The 12334-nt window shown below is 43.7% G+C and overlaps 1 protein-coding gene across 3 annotated transcripts in view; it reads left to right on the forward strand.

Annotated features, from left to right (window-relative positions):
• The first annotated feature begins 4720 nt into the window (after positions 1-4720).
• The window catches only part of Wnt5b (wingless-type MMTV integration site family, member 5B), a 34062-nt gene continuing 26448 nt past the window's right edge, over positions 4721-12334 (forward strand). For 2 of the 3 annotated variants that reach the window (XM_013520275.1, XM_005395951.2), the window contains exon 1: positions 4721-5018. In XM_013520275.1, coding sequence (XP_013375729.1) covers positions 4969-5018 — 50 coding nt within the window. In that variant the 5' untranslated portion in view covers positions 4721-4968. The remainder of the gene's footprint in view (positions 5019-12334) is intronic. The other variant, XM_005395953.2, reaches the window with a different exon arrangement.

Genomic DNA, 12334 nt, shown 5'->3' on the forward strand with positions numbered 1-12334 from the left:
CATACGAGGCCAATGTTATATCTTCCTAAAATGCAAAGACTGCACTATACAATTCTCTGTTTTGAAGTTGCAACATTTCATTTGGAATTTCTGCTTTGTTCCTGTGTACAGTTCCTGCGCTGGTCAACTTGTGCTCTGTTAGCAAATGTAACATCAACTGGAAACCGCTAAAGCAATTGTCAAATGTCTCATTTGGGAGATGAGAACAAGTCTGTTGAGAATATCGTTCGGTTTATTACTATATGAATAAGGACCTGATGGCTGAGTTCCAGTTCTCAGTTGAAAGCATAGTAAGTTTTTGCATCTACAAGGGCATAAATTTTTATGCCACATTTTGACCCATTGCTTTTCTGTAAGTCTTTCATGTTCCTGTGATCACCATGAGAAATCTGGGCTAAGTACAGCAGACCTATGAATGCTTTCAGTCTAGCTAGTGAGGTGTCATAAAAAATACATTTTTGAATATGGCAATTGGTGCATACAAAAGATTTTACTGGCATTTCAGCCTTTGTGTATTTCACAGCATCTTGTAGCATTTTGTCTGTTATAATTTCCATCATTGACTGGCGGTGTTGGTATTCTATCTAATACGTTTCACCCCACCAATACTGTCACTATATTTTCAGACCTAGCCTTAATATTGATTGTTCCATTTGGTTGCATGACCATTTCACAGCATTTTGACTACTCAATGATATACTCACATAAGTATTTTCTTGCTCATCTGAATCAAGAGGTCTGTATCCGCTGTGTCCGTATCAGTCGATTCTTGCTCCATTTCACTCTCCCAGGAACTGTGGCTCACATGACCAACATCAAAGTCATCATTGTCCTCCTCCTCCTCCTCCTCATCTGCCACCCACACCACTCTTTTGTTATGAAAGCATATATTTTACCATAATGGATCATCTTCATCATCCATGCATGAGGAATCTGATGATTCACTTTTGACCTCTTCCAAAACTTGCAAATCAGGTTATTCATGTGCCAGTGTACTGGGCTACTTCTACCAGAAAAATCAAAAGAAAAAACTTTTTTAACAAATCATAGAGTGGTGTGGGTCTAGTGGACCCTGTGTGATGCTCGGATAAACATACACAAAACCAGTTGGAGCATAAATGTGGGTTCCAGTCCTGTTTTGACACTTTTGCACATGTACACACTCCTTGCTATTTGTCATGCCAAATGAGTAAACACATAGCTCACTCTCTGTATTCCTCAGGGAAATGTACTGAGAGGCACAGCTGGCTACCATAATGCTAAACTACATATTTACATTAGAAAATAAGAGATGGGTCCCCTGGACCCAGGTTTATGCCTTGAGGGTTTAAATGTGTCAGGATATATCTGTATACTTTAGGGGGAGGGCGTTTTGGGGATTGAACCCAGGGTCTTGAGGTGCTAAGCACACACTCTGTCAAGGAGGTATAATTTAGCAAAAAATATAAAGCAGGAGGAAAAAAAAGCTGGGTACTGGGAGGTAGTTCTACCAGGGCTTGTGAATTCTAGGATCTTCATCACATGGGAACCATCAGAAAAATGAATTCTTGCCTCCTTGCCCCAAGACATCCTGAATCAGAAGCCTTTGAGGTTACTGGGATGCCTAAGCAAGTTTGAGAACCACTGCTCTTATCAGAAGAAAGTGTAAGAGCTGGCAGTGAAAACCTAGGTCAAAGGCCCCAGGCTGGCTGGCTGGCAGGCAGAAAAGGAGTTGTGAACTCTGTAGGCAAATGGGACATGACACCCTTCCCAGCACACAAAGGAGGTGAGGCACAGGGACAGAGGGCTTGCTCTGACCCAAAGACCATGGTATTATGCTCTGAACTTCTGCTGTGTTTCTGCTTCTCTAACTTGTACATTTCTTAAAGACAGGAAATAAAGTTTAAGAAAGGCATAATTGTCAGGAAATGTGTAGTTGTGTGATTTAAGGCAAGTCTTTAAAAAGGGTTTTTTCCTCATGGTACATTTATAAATGAAAAAAGCAGAAATGGCATTTATTAGGTCCTTACTATGTACTGGGTTCTATTCTAGTCCTTCCTTTCTGGTGGATGTTTTTCCCTTGAATGATTTCTCACAACAGGTCCAAGAACAGAAAGAACTTTCGTTTCATAGATGAGGAAATGGAAGCTCAAAGAATTTAAGTTACTTTGCCATAAGTCATGAAATGAACTATAATGCAGAGCCAGGATTCAGAGGCACCATTTCAAGCCCCAAGTGTTGTATGAATGTAGCTTTCAATGTTGCCTCAAGAAATGTAAGATGCCATCTCAGAAGCTGTATTAGTCAGCTATCTTATTGCTGAGACACAATACCAGACACCCACAGTTTAAAGGAGGAAGGGTTTCACTGGGCTTATGGTTTCAGAGGATTCAGTCCATGATCAGCTGGCTCCAAGCAAAACGTCATGGCAGAAGGATATGGTGTAGCAAAGCTGTTTAACTGAGAAGGTAAGAAGCAGAGCAGGGAACAGTGCCAGAGAGAAATGGACAAGGGCCAGAAAGAGACCCCAAGGCCACACCTCCCTGACCCACCCAGACACCCCCAGAAGTGTGCTCCACCCATCCCAAAGCCAATCAAGTTGACCCTCCACACTAACCACAAGGGACAGACTTGTGCTCAAAAGCCTTCCACTTCCTTAGGAGACTGAAGTCTCCTAAGGAAGACTCACAGGGCAACTACCTGCACCCAGGCTCCCCAGGGGCCCAGCAGGACACTCTGAAGGGCTCCTCTGGTTCCCCTCACCTGGATGGTTCTGTCAATCTCCGTTGTTAAAGGGGTAAATGGCACAAATGAAGAAAAAGTTGATTAGAAACATTTTTTCCTTCAAGACAACTTGGTTATAAAAACAGTTGCAAAGACTGGGTGTGGTGGTGCACACCTGTAATTCCAGCACTGAGGAAACAGAGACAGTAGGATTGCTGCAATTCTGAGGCCAGCCTGGGCTACAAAGTGAGTCAAGGCCAGCCTTCCTTAACTATGTAGTGAAACCCTGTTTCAAAAAGACCCCCGCCCCCCCACAAAAAAAATCCAGTAGCAAAGTCCAAAGCATTAACTCAAATTTTCTGACTTTAAACACAGAGCACCAATCTCAGATAAATCAGGGCTAAGATGAAAGTTTGTTATTTTTGAACAATAAATCTAAAAATTCTTTGAGAAGTTGATATTTTTTTAATTAACCAAATGAATTCCTCAGTATAGAAAAATCTGTAGCAGCACAGCCTATGGTTGGTATGATAGTTTTTTTTTTTTTTACAAACCAGTAAAAACTTCAGCCTGTTCCCTAATAAAATTTCCATTACATCTAATGCCCTTCCTCCTAATGACATCTGTTCAAATTCTAGGCTGTGGCTCCTCTAAACTGAACACATTTTCCTTCTATCACTCTGTTAGCATTTGTAACTCTAACTAGCACATCACTGTCACTATGCAGTCATATTTTTTTAAATAAATCTGTTTCTCTACTGTACCCTAACTGATAACAGGGTCTGTGGAAGCAATGACGGAGCATATCTGGGCATGGTGAAATGTAGTTTTCACAAGAAACACTGGAAGGCCTGATGTAGTGGTGCATGTTTGCAATCCCAGCATTCAGGAGGCTGAGGCAGGAGGCTTGCTGGGAATTTGAGGCCAACCTGGGCTACAAAGTGAGTTGAAGACCAGCCTGAACTGCATAGCAAAACCCTGGCTCAAAAAGACAAGAAACACTGAAAGTCTCTTGTTTGCTAGCCAGTGTAGGTCAGTATTTTAGAATGTGCTTGAGGGAGGGATGTGCCTGCATGACTCTATAGGCGTATTGCAGATAGCTAGGCTATATCCATTTTTATACCCCCAGGCCCACAGCTGGATTCGTGACTGGCTCTGGCTTTGAATAAAAAGGAATGTGCTTGTGTGTCATTATGTCACCCTCTAGTGGCTACTTCCCAATTAGCCCTTTACCCAAGAGCCGGCACACTCTTTGTGTTGGTGATCTGGCTTCCAGATGAGTCATATGCAGGACCCAAGGCACAGCGCTGAGAGAAGTGTGTGGCGGGATGAGAAGAGAGGGCAGATTCTGGGAATAATTATTAGCGTCCTCCTGGCAGAGAAGACATCAGAGGCAGAATATCAGGAGAGGAGAAATGGAAAAGTCTCAAGTGAGGCGCTTGCGTATCCATTTTGTTCCTTTCCTTTTTAAAAAAAAAAATGTTATGGAGCTGAGGGTTGAACCCAGGGCCTCACACATACTAGGCAAGCACTCAGCCACTGTATTACGCACTCGCTTTACAAATCCACTTTTCAAGTGCAGTTTTATACCTGTGGGATGGCAGGCTTGCTCCTTTCAGAGCTCTTCCCAGAATGCCAGTGCTAGAGAAGTGATATTTTCAAGCTATTTCAGTTCCCCTTTCCTAGGGAAGTAGGCCCAGGCTGGGAGGCCTCTAGAACTGACTGAATTCCATACCTGCAGGGCCCAGCAGTGGACAGCTGACCTGCTGCTTCTCTGTTGCCTGAGGCTGAGTTCTCTCTGCCAGTAAAGGTCATTTGTATGTGGAGCCTCCTGGGCTTGTCATATCTTGATAAATATTTCAAAAGGCCAGGCAAGGGATTGGAAGGGTCAAGAACAATCTTCCTCGCACTGGTCTTCTGTGACTCCACATCAGGCTTGGGACCCCGCTGCCTAAAGCCTGACTGAGCAATGCCTGACGTCCTTTCCCTTTTTGAAGAGGAGTTGGCGCCAAGCCAGGGTTTGCTGGGAAGTCCTGTTTGGACGGACCAGAGTATTTGCATTTCTTGTATAATGTCAGACCCAAGGAGTCTTGGGGATTGGCAGTGTTGCAGAGTTCACAGCCAGGTCCCCTTTTCTGCCAAGAAAAGAGGGTTAAAGCATTTCAAAAACAATGGGCAAAAATCTCAGGGGGAAGAACAGCCGTGTGAGTGTTAACTCCACTCTCCCCAGAAGAGAGTACAGAGGTCAAAACCGCATCTTTCCTGATGTCATTCAAGATTGCTGCTTGTCTTGAATCCCACTTACTCCCGAGCAGGTCAGTAATCCCAAACACTGTATTTCTCCTCCTGTGTGCAGGAGATTTAAAAAAAAAAAAAAAACAACAAAACAACTCTGTTCAAATTTTTCTAACATTGAGACAGTTTGTCTCAGTTCAGACCTATATATAATTCAGCAAAGTTCATGTTTTCATGTTGTTTGCCATTTATTTTTAAACTTACCATTTCAAGCCAAAGAGGCCAAGTAACTTACTTAAGGTTTTTGTTTGTGTTCTTTTGCAGTGCTGGGGACTGAGTTGAGGGCCTCACCCATGCTAGGCACACCCCTGCCACTGAGGCACACACCCCAGCTCAAATATTGCTCCCTTTAATGGTTTGAAAGCACCTAAATTAGAGCTGTCTGCATTCTGACCCAATAACAAATCATAGCAGTTAGGTAACTGCTTCTCAGTAAAGCTTTGGAGGCGCCATGTAGACATTTAATGACAAGGCTTATTGTTATCCCAAATGAAGAAAATAAGGCATAGACAAAGAAGTGACTGAGAACAGCCCAGGTGGGGTGCATCTTTCCTGAGCCGCAGCACACCTGTAGGGGTGCACACTCAGGGTTGCCATCACCTGCTGCTATCCCCTTTGTGCTCAGTGTTTCAATAAATTCCCGCACCGCTGGAATATGGTAGTAAAGACATTTCAGAAGTACTTAGACATTTGAGCCCTTGTACTGCTAGGTGTCTAGGATGGTTTAGTGATATAACTGCGATCAGGGCTGAGAAGTAGAAATTTCAAATTGAGTAAGTCTGCATGTTACTCGGGCTTCTTTGTGGCTGCAAAGATGCTGTGGGGAAACGGAAAACACAATCTCTGGGATCCTCAGCCTCCTGCTCCATTTGTTGATCTATTATATCTGTAAGTTTTTTAAAGTACGGCATATTTTAGTAGGGTGTGGTAGCACATCCCTATAATCCCAGCACAGAGAGAGACTGAGGCAAGGGGATCACAAGTTGGAGTCCCTCCAGGGCAATTTAAAGTAGAAAAGGACTGGGGATGTAACTCAGTGGTAGTGTTCCCAGGTTTGATTTGGGCAGGAGGGGAGACATGGTATACTCTGAAAAATAGTATGTAAACTGAGAAACTGTCCCTGCTGGCAGAGCTAAAATTGAGTTAGCTGGCTTTGTGATTTTATATCTTAACAATATATCTTAGTCTGTTGTGATGTGCTATAGAAAATGCACAGCAGCTCCTAGCCAGGTGTACCTATAATCCCAGCACTCTGGGAGGCTGAGACAGGAAGATTGCAAATTTGAGTCCAGCCTGGGCAATTTCATGACTTAATGAGACTTGACTGTTTTATAAAACAACAGCAGAAATATTGGAGAAAGTTAGAAGTGTGTCATGTTGTTTCCTCGATTCTTTTGGAGTTGACACACCCCATCCCAACCCCCTAGAAAGAGTAAACTATCTCTAAATATCAGAATCAAATAAAAATTAAAAAAAACTTCTTTCCCCACATGCCAGGGATGGACTTTAGGACTTCGTGCATGATAAGCACATGCTCTACCATTGAGCTATAACCCCAGACCAAAACAACTTCGAAAAGCATATTACAGATTCAGCTGGATTCTGCTTCTGCATTTTTCTACAGTGGTTTGGTTTCCTCCATGATCAGATAGTTCTTGATCTGTGTGTTAGCTTCATGGGTATATATATGCATATGTAAAAATCCATCAGGTTTTTAAAAATATTTAAACGTATTTCAAAGTGTACATTTTAGCTGGGCATGGTGGTGCATGCCTAATAATCCCAGCACTCAGGAAGGCTGAGGCAGGAGGATCCCCTCAAGTTCAAGGCCAGCCTGGGCTACATAGTGAGTTCAAGACTAGCTTGAACTACATACATAGTGAAACCCTGTCTCAAAACAAAACAAAAAAATTGTGTATTTTACTTTATGTTTTGTTTCAATAAGAAAGTTGTTTTTCTGTATTTTTTTAAGTCAAAAGGAATTTAGTGGGTCAAAGAAAGTTTACTTGTATGCATAGAAATTATTTCAAGTTCCCTTTGTTCAAAGAGGGTAACCAATCAGGTGCAGATTCTGTGGCAGCTGTTGCCCAGAATTGAACAGGCACGGTTAGTTGGGCCTACCTCTCAACCCCACAAGACTGTCCCCTCCTTCCCTGGATTATTTCTGGCCTGACTGCGTTTACTAGTGAATTCTAAGACAACGATTTTTAAAACAAAAGATTTATATCATCTGAAGAGAAACGAAAGGATAAGAGAAAGATTTCTGACTTTGTTATTTTTCACTTGCCCAGGCCTCTGCTCACCTCATCATTTGGTACGGCGTCTGCAGTCAGAGGTCAATGAACACTGCCTCTAGGCCCGGCTTGGTGGTGTTTGTCTGTAGGCCTAGCTACTCAGGGGTCTGAGGCAGGAGGATCAGTTGAGTCTAGGTGTTTGATGCTGGCCTGGGTAGCATAGCAAGACCCATATCAGTGATGGCAAACCTTTTAGAGCTTTCAATGATGCAAACAGCCTGCAGCGGCACATATGTCATAGGTTCACCATCACTGCCCTATATTCTGATTCTTTCCTTTTTTGAGGGGTTGGGGGAGGGTTAATGTATGTTGGGGATTGGGAGTGTAGGAGAGAAAAGGGAAAGAGAAATTATTTTTTAATATGTGAATAAGTGAATCTAGGCCAGGTGTGGTGGCACACGCCTGTAATCCCAGCACTCCAGAGGCTGAGGCAGGAGGATCTCTGTGAATTCCAGGCCACCCTGGGCTACAAAGTGAGTTTAAGGCCAGCCTGAACTGCATAGTGAAACCCTGTCTCAAAAAGACCAAAAAAAATGTCTATGTCATAGAAGCTACCTGAGGCTTTGCAGGAGCAGATCTAGACAGTAGGAAAGGCATTTCTGTTTTTGCCTTAGTCACTGGCAACCTTTCTCGCTAGTTTGCATGCTTCTCTGCTGTGCTAGGTCTGGAATCAAGGGCCTCAAGCATGCTAGGCCAGCACCGTACCAGTGAGCTACACCCCAGCCTAATGTTGCCTTCATGCTGAAAAGATGCAGTAATTTCATCATTTGTTGCACACCATCTCCTGCTGTTCCCTGCTGAACCAAATCAGGCTGCGTGATGCTGTGCTGTTTTCCATTGACTTCTCGGTTGTTGACATTGGCTTTTAGTGTCGGGCATGTGGTTTCTTTCGACACAAACATGAACACATTTCTGACCACTGAAATTTTCCTAGGGGCCGAGGCATTTCAAGCTGGAAACTGTCAGCAGGCTGCTTTTTACAGTCCCATTGTTGCTTTCATCTGTGGGTACCACCCATAGCCTAGGCTTTCTGTGGCACAGTAAATGGGCTACATATGAGTAGAAAAAATATGAGGCTTCCTGTGTGCAGCCCGGAAAGCAAGGAAACCATGATACTGCTGCGTGCCGTTCACTTGTGGTGTATCAGAACTTCAAACGCAGCTATCCCAAGCAGTACCATCCACAGGGATGCAGCCCTTTTTGCACAAAGGTATTTTCTTGAAATGGAACTTCTCAATGTTCTTGAAACTGACAGTGTTGTTTTATCTCGCTGATAGAACCCAGATGGCAGGAGAAGATATTTTTCCATCATTTGAATCACTGCGCAGCCACCGGGTCACCTAGACACAGAAGGTGACTTCAGGACAGTGCTGTGGCTACAGGGCATGGTTAAATTTGGAAAATCAGCAGAGGGTTTTTGAAAAAAGCTTTCTCATTCGACACTTCCTCTTTCCCTGCGTTTTAAGTACATATCCAGTTACAGGGTTTCTTTGGTCAAAACAAATTTTTGCCGTGGACTTAGCTAGGCAAAGCCAGCGTCTCCCTGGCCAGTTGAGTTTGAGGACCCATCTGCCTCACAAAACACCATTAGCAGCATTGTTTGTTTAAGGCCCCTCTGTAGAATCTTTATTCATGGAGAAGCAAAAAGAAACTCAAACAGCTCAGCTGGATTTCCAGGTCCTGTGTGGAATATGTAACCTCTTTGACTTCTCAACTGAGAAAATTGGATGCGGCTGTCACAGAAAGAGAATAAATACGGAACCCCACAATGCTATGCTTGCAGCCACTTTTATTCCATTGAATTTAGCACATAATGAAAGGCAGGCATATCCCAGAAAGCACAGGGCTGAACCAAGGCTAGGAATCCTACAGTTCCAAGTAGGTGAGCTGGGTCTGATTTGAGCAATGCCTCCTCCTGTTACCCTACTGCAGTGTCCTAATTTTAAAAGTAAATGACCTATGAAAAAGAAATGCAGATGGCTAATAGACACTTTAAAAATGTGCCCCCTCACCGATAATCAGAGAAATGCAGTGTAAAGCGCAATGGCATATTTTTTAAACAAATCATGAGTCAAGATTTTTTTAAAAATTATAGCATTTTTGTTAGCTTTGTCATTTCAAACTAAAACCCAGCTTAGCACTTTATTAGATCTTACTTTTGTAAAAGATTGGAAACTCTGGAAAGATTTTATTTTGAAAATGTAATGAATTGCCCAATAAACTTAATGATCCAAATGAACCAGATTGGTTGACTGCTTCATAGATGCCAAGATGTTAAAACTGGCAGTGATTTTAGGAGCTATGTGGGTAGCTCTTTCCTTTTTTGTTTCCCCAGTGCCGGTGACCCGGGGCCTTGTGCGTGTGGGCAGTTTTGTGCCTCTGACCGACACCTCTTCATTTTCTAATTGAAAAGTGTAGGACCTAGAGAGGTTGGGTTACTTGTGTATGGTCACACAGTCAAGTGGAGCTGCAGTTGCATTAGTAAAATATTATGTAGTGTTATCTAGATCTTGGTATCCTAAGTAACTTCATGTAGGATTAAACTTTTTTTTTTTTTTGAGACCAGGCCTCGCTAAGTTGCCTAGGCTGGCCTCAGATTTGTGATCCTTCTGCTACAACTTCTCATAAACTTCTGCAGTTGGTGTTGTAGTTTCTTATCTCTTCAGATAAGATGTTGTAGACCTCAAAGAACAGAAATTCAGGCAGTGTTCCCTCATTTACTCTCTGTCTTTCAAGGATCAAGTGGCTAGATACTTCTATATTTTTTTAATGGGGATAATCTCCGCAGTTGAATTCCCTTTAATAATCTTAGAAGGTACTGGAGCAACTGGAAATAAAAATAAGGTATTTGTATTCTACAAAGGGACAAAAACAAAGTGTTTATATTCTAGAAAAGGACAAAAATAAGGTATTTATATTCTACAAGGGACATTTTTAAAAGTATACAGAAAAGTCTAATACAAAGTAGAAGAAGTGTTGCAAGAGTGTGTGTGTTAGTTAACTTCATGCTCGCTCCTGTAACAAACTCCCTAAATATGAATTGGCTCACAGCTGTAGAGGGCTTGTAAAAGCCAAATGGATGTTCCTGTTGTCAGCCCTCTAAGTGGTCATTTTGGGAGCTGGGCCGCTTTCTGTCTTAAGACTCTGTGTTTGGCCCTGTGTTACGGTTTATATATAGACATGCCCCCAAAGCCTCATGCACTCACTGGTGGGTCTTTTGGAAGGTGCCTGAATCATGGGTGTGTGATACTGGATTAGTCCACTGATGGGACATTTACAGCTGGTGTGAAGTTGCGAGGTGAAGCTGGTAGGAAGAAGTGGGTCACTGAGTGTGGCCTGGAACTGTACATCCCTCCTTCTTCCTTGATTTCTCTCTGCTTCAGGTCTGTAATGCACGGAGCTCTTTCTCCTCTGCCATGCTACCCTGCTTTGGAGCCAGCCAACTATAGACTGAAACCTCTACAAATGTGAGCCAAAATAAACCTTTCCTTTTTTAAATTGTTGCTGTCAGGTATTGGGCCTCAGCAAGAAAGTCACTAAGACGCTGTCACTTTTAAAAGCCACTGTGTTAGCTTTTCATCGCTGTGACAAAAATACCTGAGATAAACAGTGTAAAAGGAGGAAAAGTTTACTTTGGTTCATAGTTTGAGTCCACGATTGGTTGGCTCCATTTCCTTTGGGCCTGTGGTGAGGCAGCACCATCGTGGTGGGAGCATATGGCAGAGGAGACTGTTTACTTCACAGCCTGGACGCCAAAGAAAGAAACAAAGGAGTGTGAGTCCCAGTTTCCCTTTCAAAGCTACGCCTCCGATGACTTCACTTCGCCTAGGCTTCTCCTCCTAGAGCTTCTCCCACTCCCCAGTAGTACCACAGCTAGGTACCAAGATTTTACTACATGAGATTTTGAGGACATTCAAGATCCAAACTATATCAGCTGCCTTGCTTGTTTGAATCAAAGAAGGAAAGAGGGCATCGCGGGCTGTTCACTGGAGGTTTTTATGGGCCAGGCCCGGAAGTCGCAGACATCATTTCTTCTAACATTCCATTGGGTAGAATTCAGCCATACGACCACATCTGAGCTCGCTGGACACTGAAAGTGTAGTCAAGCTGCCTGCCACGTTAGCGGCTGTCCGGTACTCTCCGCCATAGTAGCTTTGAGGAGCCAGCGTAAAGACATCATATTGGGGGAAATAACTTCTCAGGCAAATACGTGTATACCTAGGAATGCAGAACTTTTTTTTATTTCTGCTAGTAAATGTGCTTTTTAAAAAGTTATGTGATAGTTTTCTGCTGACTCATCCTCCGTGGTATATGTATTGAAGCTGTATGTTTTTTTGGAATTGGTGACTCTGATCAGTGGCGTGTGTTTACAGGGTGGCCAGGTCCCCGGAGAGCAGCTCTGTTTCAGCCACCTCATATCGTCTTGGAGATGAGCAGAGAAACAGTGGGCTGACCCCAAAGCCTCTGCCGATGGAGACTGTGCTCAGGGCTTTTTTTCCCCCAAGCGCTGGGGATGGAACCCAGGGCCTTGCGCATGCAGGCAGGTGCTCTACCACTGAGCCACACTCCCAGCCCCGTGTTCTGTTTGAGTTCAGTAGTGACCGAGGGGAACTGGTCTGTACCTGCACTGGTAGAATACGTATGTTCTGCTGGCTGGTCCCCAGTGCTAACATGTGTCATTTCCCGTGGCCGCACAACACGCACGATGTCAGCTCAGGCCGACGATGGACGAGACCACCTAGCCGGGCTCCCAGCCCCCAGACTCTCACTCTCTGAATCATTATTGCCAGCAGATGACCTCCAGTTTGCCGAAGTATAACTCTGATGATGCCTCTCCCCTGTTTAAATGCCTTGGATGGCATCTGCAATTACAGAACAAAGCTCCAAGGCCCCCATGAAAAGTCCCCAGTGTGAAGAAGGTTCTGCTTCACAAGAATTACTGATTTTGTTTGTCTTTAGATTCATTCTGTCCCTCCCGCTCCTCCCCACTTCCCCTTCCCCTTCCCCTCCCTCTTCCCCTTCTCCTTCCCATCCCCTTCCCC

The sequence above is a fragment of the Chinchilla lanigera genome, unplaced genomic scaffold, assembly GCF_000276665.1.
Source record: "Chinchilla lanigera isolate Chin_1 unplaced genomic scaffold, ChiLan1.0 scaffold00053, whole genome shotgun sequence".
Classification (NCBI taxonomy): Eukaryota; Metazoa; Chordata; class Mammalia; order Rodentia; family Chinchillidae; genus Chinchilla; species Chinchilla lanigera.